We start from the raw sequence: 12,921 nt of genomic DNA, 5'->3' as shown, positions 1-12,921 counted from the left end.
AGCTACAGTTGTTCCAGATTCTTCTTACTCAAAGATGAATGTATCTCCTATCAAAACTCTTCCAAAACTTAGCCATCAACAACAAGGATATCCATATACTCCTAATTGGGGAAATGTAAATTCTAGTATTATATCAGAAAAAACATCAGGACGAAAATCAGCCTCTAAGAAGTCAACAATCCTTAATACTGATAATTTAGATGATTTGGAAAAAGAACTGTATGATCATTTCTTAAATGATCATTTGTACAATCCATCTCCTCCATCTTCATCAGAAGGTTCAAGACAAAACTTGTTTGCTTTGAAACCGAGAGATCCAGCAGTTTCGAATAATAATAACAACCCACAAAACAGGATGATTCATCTAAAGCCAATTCAAATAAACAACTGATGATTAGTATTACAAAACTTAAAAAGATATCAATCATGTTAAAAATTACAGGACTTTTTATGTTTACATAGATTTACAAATTTTCAGATCATTTAAGAGTTTATCTCCACATGTCGAAAGATCCAAGCAAACGACCAATTGATGCAGCACCACCTCTCTTGTTAGACATAGCATCCATTGTGAACATTTCTTCTCTCAAACCAAATGAACGAATAATATAAGCAGATGATGTTGAAATTTCTTCATCCATCCTCTTGAGACGTTTGGTAAAGTCAACTGTCTTTTGAATACTTCTATCAAGAGTTTGATTTGTGAAAGGAGAAACAAAGTTAGATGATTGACTGTCTTCTTCAAAGGTAACCATTCCGTCAACTTGGTTAATTCTAGCATTAATTTGACCATTATCAATCATCTTGAACAAGAGAGATTCGGCTTCCTTAGCATCCTTCAAACGAGCAGCCTTGGCAATATCAACCAAAGAGAGAGTAACATATGTTGAAGTAAGCTTTTGAATATTTCTTCTATTGAGAGCAGAAATACATTGCTTCATCAAACCCAAATTCTTTTCTTCCTTGAAAACTTGAGCATTTTCAGTCATGATCTTGAGAGCCTTTTCGACATCATTACGTTCAAAAGCAGAAGCAAAATCTAAATAGAGAGAACAGAATGTCTTCATGTGTCTATGAACCAAGTTTGAAGCATTCTTTGAAATACCCAAATATTTACCGTGTACTAAAAGTGAAACCAAAACAAGTTTCTTGGCACTTTCAACCATGATAGCATTCAAAGCAAGAGCTGGAATTTGCATAGCCTTTTTAGTATGAAGAAATTAGAAACTATTGTTGATCAATAAAACAACTACTTACAAGATCATAAAAATTGTATGCCTTTGAGTATTCCTTCATGCCAATATAGATCAAACCACCATAGTAATAATACAACAACATATCTCTTGGTGTAAGTCCAGTGATATCAGTGTCAATATCAAAGATCTTATTTTCAATTAAATTGTATCCGATCTTGTAGTTCTTACTCTTCAAACACAAACAGAGTAATTGACTGTGGACAGGAGTCAAAAATTCTGATGACTTTCGGAAACGTTGAACAGCAACTTGGAGGGTTCTAATACCTCTGCTTGACAAGTTATTATCTCTACACAATTCCATATATCTATTAGTAACATAAACAAATCTGTTAGCGGCTCTTCTAGTTTGTTCACCATCCATAGCTGAAACAAAACCTTCAACTTCAACCAAAAAGCTTTCATCAAGCTTTGGAAGAGTAGCCTTGGCGAAAAGTAAATATGTAATACCCATAGCGTGTTCATCAGGTCTCAAAGCTTTCAAGGCTGTAGAAACATGACCAGTCATTTGTCTCAACTTATCAATGTTAGCTTCAAGCTTCTTTTGGAGATCATCTAATTGATCCTTCTTCTTGCTTTGAAGGATGAGTGAAACAATTGTATCCATTATTATTGCTGATGATGATTATTTTTGATAATTATTTTTTGATGATGATCAAAAATTACGAGCCAACAGCCTGAGGAAGTGAACTTGTATTTTTTTAAATAGTTTTTCTTCCACACAGTTGTTCAAGAGAACATTAACTTATTTTTAGATCAATGGAACTCACTGCGTTGTAATGACCAATGATTTCCACTGTGTGGTGGACCTTACCTTATTTCACGCAGAATTATGAGAATTCTCAACATAATTTCTTGTTAATGTTTTTTTTATTCAATAATACTGAGAATGGCATCAGGTAATAATTTTGAAGCCAATGAAGTAAAGTCAATGTATCTGAAATGATTTTCACTCAACTCATTGGTAGAAACAAAGAAGAATGTGTCGCCATCATCAGGGGTATTGAAAGGTCGAATGAAAGTACTCATTTCAGAGTGTAATTGTTTAGCCAATTGTCTTTTTAATTGATCAGAGATTGTAACGTTGGTGATTAGAACTGTAAGTGTGGTATTACTTGTTGTGGTTTGTTCCTTCCTTTCTGTTGAATTCATGTCAATAAGCTCCTCAGTTGCATATCTCTTTTCTTTAATGGTTTGGCTCCTATGTCCAAGAACACATTCTTGTTTCTTATTGAATATACAACCAACTGGATTCAATACTGAAAATATTCCAATTTTCACTTGAACTCCCTTACATTCATAATATCCAAAGGCGCCTCCTTGACCTGAAGGTTCTGGAAGTGCATACAAATTATCATCTTTGGTTGTTAGATCATATATTACAGACATTTTACCTGCTCTTGCTCCACTTCCAGCGCCCACCAATCCAACAGGAAATGAATTAGTTGTAACACAATTGAATGCCTTTCTTCCCAAAGCAATGTCAGGAAAAACCAATTCTTTAAAAGACTTATCAAAAGAATCCAATTTAAAGTCATAAATAATAGCTCCCTTCACAATTGGTATTTGATTCCACATGCACGGATTTGATCTCAGTTCTGAAATTCCAGCCATAACTCCATGAATTGTCTGTAAGCCAAATAAAGATCCACCTGAAAGACAAATAGCATCCAGATAGCCATCCGAGACATGAAATAACCCTGGACTTCCTCCTCTAACATCAACAACACATGTTGATTGTTGATTCGGAAAGAAGAATACAGTGCAACCAGTGCTTGATGTATCATTGACTGAATAGTTGGCTACACCTATTTTTACAGAATCATCAAAGCCCAATATAACTTGTTTCATTGTTGATCTATTTTTTATTGGAACCTAAATCAACTTTAAAGCTAAGTTCAAGATTCAATTTCGTCATTAAAATCAATTCCTTAACAATTACAAAAAAAATGTTAAAATTGAGTTTTAATTTATTGAATCGGAGGACTAGTGCATTGCAATTGGCTAATTCATCAAAAATATTTCCTACAATATGTAATAATGGGAATATATTTAATAATTATCAATCTAATATTCCGATGATGTTATTCAAATTAAAATCAACAAATCAATCAAAATGTTTTTCAACCACAATAATTCAAAAACAAGAAATTAAAGAGGAGAAGGAAAAGGAATCTATGTTTTCAATATTTACTAGTACGATGCCTTCTCAGAAAGAATTATTTCAAATGTTTTTAACAATTTTAGCCTTGATGGGAGGAACAATGTTTATTCTTTCTGATTTCTTCTTGAATATTCTAGTTAGAAAATCTATGAAATTGTTGGGATGGAATGAATTGTTTGATTATGAATCAATTACTGGATGCTTTTTGTGTGGATCAATGCAAGTCCATAATTTAAAAGTGAAAAAATTATACCTGTCTCAAAATCAGTCATTGAGTGGGAATATTAATGATTTGTACATTGTGATACCATGGTATCTTGTGGCAAGAGAGGTCATTGCAAAGAAGTGGAATGAAAAATCAAAATCATTTCTTGCTCTTCCACGATTTGTTGTAATTGGAGGTGATCTAAATTGCTCAAATGAATCAAGTTCTCAATCAGTTGCAGAATCACTTGGATTTGATACTGTAATTGTGGAAGGAATGGGATTTTTTGATTTGAAAATCAATGGAGAAAACCTGTCAATTGACATTGATCGTTTAGAGATTTTTGACTCATTTGCATTCGAAAGGAATGCCTCTAATTTCCAATCACTTGCTCTGTATTCTAATGGAAAGTTTAAAGTGAATAATGTCAAAATTTTGAGTAATATTCACCATGACGATCCTACCAAAAACTTTGACAGATCCAAACAAGATGAAAAATCAGTGAGCTACTATAACTGGGTTCAAGATAATACAAATAACCTCTCTACTGAGTGGCTCTTCGAAGATGGTAAAAGCAGTCACACATCTGTTGCCGTACTATGTAAGAAACACAATCAACACAACTTTATCCAAATGCAAACTCACTTGTCCAATAATCCAACTCCTCACAACACCTTCAATATTCCTCCTGAAAAATTCCAACAATCACAAATTATTAACTATCTCTCCCAATACCTTCCCTCATTTAAATTTTAATTATTCCATCACCATCACCACAACACCATCAACCAAATAATTTAAATAATTATTATTTAATAAATTTTAATATTGTGTTTCAAATTGCTCATCCGTAACATCAAATAAAAATTTGAGATTCTCGTTTGATGAAAAAAAATGAGTAGCTACAACAATAAGAGAAACTTTAACAACAACGACAGATACAATAATAATAATAATAATGGTTACAACTCTAACAAACGAGGAAACTCTTCGGAAGGTGGTTATAATAACAGATCATCTTATAACAAGGGAGGTAACTCGTATAAAAAGAAGAGAATGGATAATAAAGAAGAAGGTTATCAATCAAAACCTAGAACATATACAAGAACTGATGCCGAAACAAATCCATATACAGGACAAACATACAGTGATAGATATTATGACATTTTAGAAAAGAGAAAACAATTGCCAGTTTTTGATGCCGAATCATCATTTTCTGAATTGGTTAAAGACAATCAAATTATTTTACTTATTGGTGAAACTGGTTCTGGTAAAACTACACAAATTCCACAATTTCTTGTTCATGCTGGGTATTCAAGTGAAGGTAAAGCTATTGCTTGTACACAACCTAGAAGAGTTGCTGCCATGTCAGTTGCTCAACGTGTTGCTGATGAAATGGACGTAGATTTGGGTGATGAAGTTGGTTATTCTATTCGTTTTGAGGATAAATCATCAGAAAAGACAATTTTGAAATATTTAACAGATGGTATGCTTTTAAGAGAAGCCATGACAGATCCTTCATTAAGTAGATATTCTGTTATTATTTTGGACGAAGCCCACGAAAGAACATTGAGTACTGATATTCTTATGGGTTTATTGAAGGAATTGTTACAAAAGAGAAAGGATCTTAAATTAGTTGTCATGTCTGCTACTTTGGATTCTGGTAAATTCCAAGATTATTTCGATTCTGCTCCTGTTATGCACATTCCAGGTAGAACTTATCCAGTTGAAATTTTCTATACAGAAAATCCAGAAAAGGATTACTTTGATGCTGCCATCAAGACAACTTTACAAATTCACTTGACTGAAGGTGAAGGTGACATTTTACTCTTCTTAACAGGTCAAGAAGAAATTGAAACAGCTTGTGAACAATTAACAACTGAAGTGAATAATATGAGAGCTGAAAATAAGAATATTGGAGTTTTGGAATGTATTCCACTCTTCAGTACTCTCCCACCAGAACAACAACAACGTATTTTCAAGGATGCTCCTGTTGGAGGAAGAAAATGTGTCGTTTCTACTAACATTGCTGAAACATCTGTCACCATTGATGGTGTAGTTTATGTTGTTGATCCAGGTTTCTTCAAACAAAAGATTTACAATCCAAGAACAAGAGTTGAATCTTTGCTTGTTACTCCAATTTCCAGAGCTAGTGCTAAACAAAGATCTGGTAGAGCTGGTAGAACAAGACCTGGTAAATGTTTCAGATTATATACCGAGGACTCATTCAAAGGATTGGATGAACAAACACACCCAGAAATTTTGAGAAGTAATTTGGGAAGTGTTGTTTTACAATTGAAGAAATTGGGTGTTGACGATTTGGTTCACTTTGACTTTATGGATCCACCAGCACCAGAAACATTGATGAGAGCTTTGGAAATGTTGCACTATTTGGGAGCTTTAAGTGATGAAGGTGATTTGACAGATTTAGGTGATAAGATGAGTGCTTTCCCTCTTGATCCTCAATTGTCTAAACTTTTGCTTGTCTCACCAGATTTTGGTTGTTCAAATGAAATTTGTACAATTGTTGCTATGCTTTCCTCACCAACTCCATTCGTTAGACCAAAAGGTCAACAAAGAGAAGCTGATAGTGCTAAGGCTCAATTCCAACATCAAGATGGTGACCATCTTACTCTTTTGAATGCTTTCCATGCTTTTGGCCAAAATGGTTATGATAAGAAGTGGTGTTTCGATAATTACCTTAACTATAGATCTCTTAGATCAGCTGAGAGTGTTAGAAAACAATTGGACCAATTGATGGCCAAGTCTGGCATTAACCGAGTAAGCGAAGATCACAACTCTGTCGAATATTATAGAAACATTAGAAAGGCACTCTGTACTGGATTTTTCATGAATGTTGCTTTCAAGGATAGATCCAACCATTATTGTACTGTCAAAGACAATCAAGTTGTTGCTCTTCACCCTTCAACAACTTTGAACCACACACCTGAATGGGTTATTTATGATGAATTCGTTTTAACAAATAAGCAATATGTCAGAACTGTTACAGAAATTGAAGGTGAATGGCTTCTTGATTATGCTCCTCACTATTTTGAAATTGACCATTTCCCACCTGGATCTGATTGTCGTGTCAAGATTGAAAGAATTCACTTACAACGAGAAAGAAGAAATCAAAAGAAACATAAATAATCTAGGTTTTTATTAAATGTACAGTCCAATTTTATTTACGCCTACTTGGAATAGCTGTGTCAAGTCTATGGAAAAGTTGGCTTAAAATTGCTTTTTCAGATACGAAATCTTGTTCATCTTTGAAATGGTTGATTGTTGCTTCTTCTAATTCCTCCCGACTACTAGCTGGTGTCACAGTTTTAATGTTATGATATCTTCTGTATTTTATCAATTGTTCTACTCTCAATCTCTTGAAAAATTGTTCCATCGGAATGGTTGGATTACTAATTGACTTTTTTGTAATTCTCTTTCTATTCATTCCCGATGATAATTGTCTCTTTAATCTTGGAACAGAGGTTGTTACAGGGATAACAGTCACAGTATGTAAAAATTGCACCTTGTCCGAGTTGATATTCTTCTGGATAATTTGTGCTTGTTCTTGTGTTGGAATATTCTCCAAGTTCTTTTCATAAAAGTCATCATCCACAATCACAATCTCCTCAGTATCATCGAAATTTTCATCTTCCTCTTCTTCATCACTTGCTTCACTCCATGATTCATCTTCATCATCTTCAATAAAGTAGCTATCATCGGATGCACTATCAACGCTCTCACTATCAATATTAATATTGGTTGGTAGAATTTTAGATAGAGACAATGAAGGACTCACAGATGGTGTAACATTAGTTATAGTTGGTGGTGCAAGAATTTGAGAGGAGGCAACTGATGCTGATTCAACGATTGTTGATGAAGCAATTACTGACGGAGAAGGAGATGGAGCTTTAATTACTACAGTTAAAGGTCTTTCACCATTATTTTGAATGATAGATGTATAGGTTTGTTGTTGTGGTTGCGGAGGTTGTGTTTGTGGTTGATTAGATGAAGATGATGATTGTGATGTATTTGTTGTTGTTGTTGTTGGAGGAGAGGCACTTGTCAAGGAATTTGTACTATTTGATGAAGTCATTCCACTTCTTTTTCTACTCGATGATGATGATGAAGCAGTGGTAGAATTTGTATTGGTTGTACTCGTTGATCCGGCATTGGAGTTTTGATTGGTTGAATTACTTCTTTTCCGAGAGGTGGATTTTTCATTCTTTGGTTTTTCATTCGCTAATAATATTCGTTATCAAAAATTATGATCATCATGATTAATTGATGTTGATTTTAAAAAAAACAAACCTGTATTTTTAGGAGGAGCTAGCCCCAGCAAGGCAATCCTCTTCTCCTCCAAGTGTGAACTCATCATTTTTTTTTAAATTTGATTTTGTAAATTCTAAAATTAAATCGTTAAAATATTTTCGTTTTTTTGATTCAACAGCATTGAACATTTAATTGAGATGGGATGGTGTCCACTAATTATGTTCAGTAGAATTCACTAAATCCAATTTGCTGTATCAACTCTCCTTCATTGATTCCTCTTTCCAATTTACTCTTAATATTTTCCTTATTAGTTATTTCTTTCCTTGCCTAATAGAACAACTTTGCTACATTAGGAACGCTAAATGGCGCATTCAATACATGAAAATCAACACCCAAATGTTTAAACTTGTAATTTGGCAAGTATAATTCAGGATATTCTCGTGTGATCCTTTTACAAAATTTTTCAAAACTAAAATCCAAACAAAATCCATTTTGTAAAATTGCTTCTTCTTCCAAAATATATTTTTCTTCAATTGTCAATTCTTCTGAACTGTATTTCAATGCTACTCCATTGTGTCTAACTATCTCAGACATAAGTTTCATGTCATGTCTAAATTCATTTGGAAGATAATGAGTTTCTAATACATTTCGTTTAACCAGCTCCAAAATAAATTGTTGATCTTTTCTTAATTCATTCGAAACAAATTCCATTACAGAACGTCCATTTGGTTTAGCAGCTTGCAAAAGAAATTCCCTATCATTACTAAACTCCTCTGGGCAAATAATTCCATACTGTTGAATCGCTATTAAAACTAATTCCTTATCGTGTTGTAGTTCGGTGGAGGCATATTTGAGTGTATATCCACTTTGTTTAACTGCTTCTAGAACTATTTCCTTATCATTCTGCAGCTCTTCTGAGGCATATTTGAGCGCGTTTGAGTGACTTTTAACTGCTTCCAAGACAACTTGTTTGTTATTTCTCAATTCCATTGAGGCATATTTGAGAGCATAATTATTTCTTTTAACAGCTTCCAAAACTATTTCAGTATCATTCTGAAGCTCATGTGAGGCATATTTTAGCGCTAACCCATTTTGTTTAACTGCTTCCATTACAATTTCCTTGTCGTTTTGAAATGGACTTGGTATTGTTTGAATAACAGTTCCGTCTTGTTTCTTAATAGCATCCAAAATATGCTGTCGTTCAATAATTATTGCATCACCGTCCAAGTCAAGTTGGTGTGCCTCTGTATTTTGCGTAATAGCTTTCAAAACGAAATCAGTATCTTGCTGCAATTTTCCAGAAGCAAACTTTAGTGATTGTCTGTTTCGTCTTACTGCTTCCAATACAACTTCCTCATCATTTTTCAATTCACTTGATGTACATTTAAGTATCCAGCCATTCATTTTCACTGCTTCTAAAATAAATTCCTTATTATTCTGCAGTTCTTCTGAGGTAAAGTAAAGTGTTTGATCATAGGTCTTGATTGCCTCCAAAATAACTTGTCTGTCATTTCTCAATTTCTTTGAGGCATATCTGAATGCTGATCCATTTCTTTTGATTGCTTCCAATACTATTGTTCTGTTGTTTTTCAACTCTAAAGAAGCTTTTGTGAGTGAACTTCCATGGAGTTGAACTGCTTTCAAAACAAGATTGTAATCATTCTGTAATGTTCGTGAGGCAAATTCCAATGCAAACGCATGTTGTTTTACTGCTTGTAAAACAATTTCTCTGTCATTTCTTAATTCATTCGACAAACAAGCGAGTACTGATCCATATATGAATTCCTCATGATTAATTTCTTTTTCCAGCACAAGTTTTATAAACTCCTTGTCATTTTTCAAATTTGCAGATGCAAACCAAATAGCATTTACATTATTCTTGACTGCCTCCAAAACAACTTGTCTGTCATTTGTCAATTCATGTGAAGCACACCTGAGTTCATATCCATCCTTCTTTACCACCTCCATAACAAATTCTTTATCAAAATAATATTCAATAGGAATAAAATCAGAGGGAATATTTGTTTTCCACTTGATTATTGATTTTCTGGTTAAAGTAAATTTAATGTGGAGAAAATTTGATCCGAAACTTTCATCAAGTACACAAGAAACAGCACTGCTTGTTATTTGTGGGCATTCTTTTAATTTCTTGCTGGTGGGTAGTTTCTCATCATCGAATTGCTTTCTTTTCATTTTTTTTAGGACTTTGTAAAATCCACTTTGTATTTGATTTTGTAATACAACATGATTGAATCAGAGATATTGAAAAAAGAAGAGAAATGGTTTTATTGAATGTGTATTATTTATAATTTATTTGATTTCATTTCCTTCACAAGTGTGTTCGAATAAGATTGTAGTATTGAAAGAGCTTCCTGCTTTGGTGATTGGCTCAATACATGCAACAAGTTTCTCAAATTGGAAAAGGAAAGATCACTTTCGTCCAAACCTTTGAGTTTGTATTGATCCAGTATTTCCTTCGCACTATTAATGAGAGGAGCTACATCATAATTATCATCACTGATACTGAATAATTTGAATATGTTGGAATATTCATTGTACTTGTCATTGAGCTTATTATTTTCCAATTCATAAAGCCACTCGTCATTTTCCTGATTTTTCTTAGCAATTATTTGATAAATAGTTAATACTACATTTGAAGGAATTTGAATTCTATCAAGTGGTCTTGTGATAAAGTTGTCCAATGGTAAATTCTTGTCATCTGTTATCATATTGACATTGTATTGACATGCAAGATCAGAATAGTAACGGGCACAATTTGGAACATCACCATGGACAGAGTAGAATCTTGCTGTTTTGGTCCCTATATTACCAACTTCAGCCATTCCACAGCAAATTCCAATTCTTGCCTGAATTCTATCATTTGGATCAATGGTCTTTACAATCTTATTACAACATTCGATTGTCTTCTCCAGTAGTTTGCCCTCCACATACTTTGATGTAATGGAGAATTCAAATTCATCACATGTAATAAACTGAATATTTGCCTGCTGTACCTTAATAATTGGACCCACTGAGGACATGAATTTCTCAAAAAAGGAAGAAATGAAATTAGTATCCTTATTGGAAAGACCTTCCAACTTGACATGTACAAAGGCACATCCCTTCTTTAAGTAACCAGTCTTGAAAATGGAAGGAGATTTGAATGATGAATTTCTTGCTAAGTGGCTAACGGCACTTCCTGAACTTAAAACTTGACTTGAACCCAAATTTGAACGTGACTGTCTTGCATTCATATCTTCAAATTCGGTTTCTTTCTTTGCATGCTTTTTGGTTTCTTTTGGAGGTGGAAGTGAAATTTCCTCACTTTGATTAAGCTGAGCAAAGACATGTTCTGGAATGAAAGCCTTAATTTCATTAAGCCACATGACTGTATCATTTAAATTACCGTAAATGGAATGAAATTCTCTGAATGGGGATGATTTTGTCATGTTGACATTTTCTAATTTCATGACTCGTATGAATTCGAATTGTTTCTCTAAGAATCTCATTGGACTTGCCACTAACCAACCAGTCAATAAACTTGCCACTAAACCGACAATGATAATTAGAACTGTCATTCCAACACTTATGGAAGAACTCATTACCATTGGGGCATTGACATCAGATTCGTATAAAACAAAGAAAATGTTCCACTCCAAATTTTCATACCTAAACTTGAATGGTGAAACAATATATTTCACTCCTTCACTTTCTACTGTCAAACTTTTCGACGAAAAGTTTTTAAAGGTATTTCCATTCATTTCGTAAAATTTCTTAATTGTTTTTCCCGCTTTTCTTGTCTCAATGTCAAAAATATTCGCAACTGTCGTTCCATCATTCACAGTTGTATTAATTGAACCACCAATTACAATTCCACTATTCAATGTAACAACCACATAACCATCACCAATCAAATCAATATTACTCGAAAGATACTGAACTATATAGTCAAGTGACAGGTTGATTTTGGCTAGACCAATAAATCTCTTTTTCGTTTGGTTTTTCCAGAGAAATTGATCATAGACCCATTGAGTGTAGGTCAGAGCAAATCCAGAACCAGCTGCAAAAGAAGGATCGCCAAATGCGCCTTCGCTTCCAGTGTCTCTGGTATAGTTTACCATAAATAGCCAATAGTCGAAAGTGTTAACTACTTGAGGAACAACTTTGATAAAGTTTGGAACGATTACGTCTCCTGTGGTGATATTGACTTTATCTCTGTAAGAAATTACTTGACCATAATCTTGTCTTACATAAACTATTCGAAAGGTCATTAATAAATCGTACGAAAGTTAAACTTACCCCAAAATAATGAACTAACAGTTCCCTGAACAGAAAAAGCATATCTATACGAATAGGTATCGTTGAAAAAGAAACCAGCTGAGGTGAAGCCAAACTCTACAATGATTGGATGTAAATAGTCTCTCATATTCGAAACTGTGACGACTCCCTTATTCCAGTCACGAGCCATCATTCTCGTTATCTAATTGTTCGAATAAACAGTTAGAAACTAAGATAAACTAGTCGAATCATCAACATTACCTTTCCAACTGGACTCAAAAAACCTTCAAGTGTTCTACTAATCTTTTGTGCAGATTCGTCTATCAAATTCGTATTCAAATTCTGAATCGAATAGGATGAAACAATGAAAGACGAAAGCCAAACTAAAAGACAACCACTCAAAATCAAAACAGAAATTGTTATCATGACAAATGCATGTAGAGGTATGCAACCTCCTTTCCTTCTTTTTGGTGTGCTTTCTAATAAACTAACGGATTCTTCTGGTACAGGTTGAACTTGCATTTTTTTTGATATGTACTTTTATATACGTCTCTGTTTTTCAAATGCAAACAGGAACAAGATATTGATACATTTGTCCATGTATGGAACGAATGTCACAGATTGGACGCGAAAGAAATAATTATGAGCATGAAAAATACAAAATTAAGGCGAGGGCTTTCAGTATCTGTCCCAAAAAATTACCCGCCAAAAAAATGGGACTGTAACTACTAATACCAATTCGCCAAGAG

The 12,921-nt window shown here is 33.8% G+C and overlaps 7 protein-coding genes across 7 annotated transcripts; 2 read left to right on the top strand and 5 right to left on the bottom strand.

Moving 5' to 3' along the window:
* Window positions 1–431: 431 nt before the first annotated feature.
* NAEGRDRAFT_36023 (uncharacterized protein) lies at window positions 432–1,954 on the bottom strand. Its single transcript, XM_002679182.1, has 2 exons — window positions 1,258–1,954; window positions 432–1,202 (listed from the first exon to the last, which is right to left on the bottom strand). Exons 1-2 carry the CDS (start codon window positions 1,858–1,860, stop codon window positions 492–494), a joined length of 1,314 nt encoding a protein of 437 aa, XP_002679228.1. The 5' UTR covers window positions 1,861–1,954; the 3' UTR covers window positions 432–491.
* A 169-nt stretch (window positions 1,955–2,123) lies between these two features.
* On the bottom strand, window positions 2,124–3,104 carry NAEGRDRAFT_65481 (uncharacterized protein; the record flags this gene model as incomplete). Its single annotated transcript, XM_002679181.1, has 1 exon — window positions 2,124–3,104. The coding sequence occupies one exon, from the start codon at window positions 3,102–3,104 to the stop codon at window positions 2,124–2,126; it is 981 nt and encodes a 326-aa protein (XP_002679227.1).
* Window positions 3,105–3,454: 350 nt separating this feature from the next.
* NAEGRDRAFT_65480 (uncharacterized protein) lies at window positions 3,455–4,378 on the top strand (the record flags this gene model as incomplete). The annotated part of the gene is made up of 1 exon (XM_002679306.1): window positions 3,455–4,378. One exon carries the CDS (start codon window positions 3,455–3,457, stop codon window positions 4,376–4,378), a length of 924 nt encoding a protein of 307 aa, XP_002679352.1.
* Window positions 4,379–5,515: 1,137 nt separating this feature from the next.
* NAEGRDRAFT_36021 (uncharacterized protein) lies at window positions 5,516–6,809 on the top strand (the record flags this gene model as incomplete). Its single annotated transcript, XM_002679305.1, has 1 exon — window positions 5,516–6,809. One exon carries the CDS (start codon window positions 5,516–5,518, stop codon window positions 6,770–6,772), a length of 1,257 nt encoding a protein of 418 aa, XP_002679351.1. The 3' UTR covers window positions 6,773–6,809.
* On the bottom strand, window positions 6,798–7,993 carry NAEGRDRAFT_57531 (uncharacterized protein). The gene is made up of 2 exons (XM_002679180.1): window positions 7,934–7,993; window positions 6,798–7,864 (listed from the first exon to the last, which is right to left on the bottom strand). The coding sequence occupies exon 2, from the start codon at window positions 7,716–7,718 to the stop codon at window positions 6,804–6,806; it is 915 nt and encodes a 304-aa protein (XP_002679226.1). The 5' UTR covers window positions 7,719–7,864; window positions 7,934–7,993; the 3' UTR covers window positions 6,798–6,803.
* A 228-nt stretch (window positions 7,994–8,221) lies between these two features.
* Window positions 8,222–10,087, bottom strand: NAEGRDRAFT_47721 (uncharacterized protein; the record flags this gene model as incomplete). The annotated part of the gene is made up of 1 exon (XM_002679179.1): window positions 8,222–10,087. The coding sequence occupies one exon, from the start codon at window positions 10,085–10,087 to the stop codon at window positions 8,222–8,224; it is 1,866 nt and encodes a 621-aa protein (XP_002679225.1).
* Window positions 10,088–10,197: 110 nt separating this feature from the next.
* Window positions 10,198–12,694, bottom strand: NAEGRDRAFT_65477 (uncharacterized protein; the record flags this gene model as incomplete). The annotated part of the gene is made up of 3 exons (XM_002679178.1): window positions 10,198–12,149; window positions 12,194–12,374; window positions 12,434–12,694. The coding sequence occupies 3 exons, from the start codon at window positions 12,692–12,694 to the stop codon at window positions 10,198–10,200; spliced, it is 2,394 nt and encodes a 797-aa protein (XP_002679224.1).
* Between the last annotated feature and the right edge of the window lie 227 nt (window positions 12,695–12,921).

Source organism: Naegleria gruberi (assembly GCF_000004985.1).
Source record: "Naegleria gruberi genomic scaffold NAEGRscaffold_14, whole genome shotgun sequence".
Classification (NCBI taxonomy): Eukaryota; Heterolobosea; class Eutetramitea; order Acrasida; family Naegleriidae; genus Naegleria; species Naegleria gruberi.
This window is presented reverse-complemented; position numbering and strand designations above follow the sequence as displayed.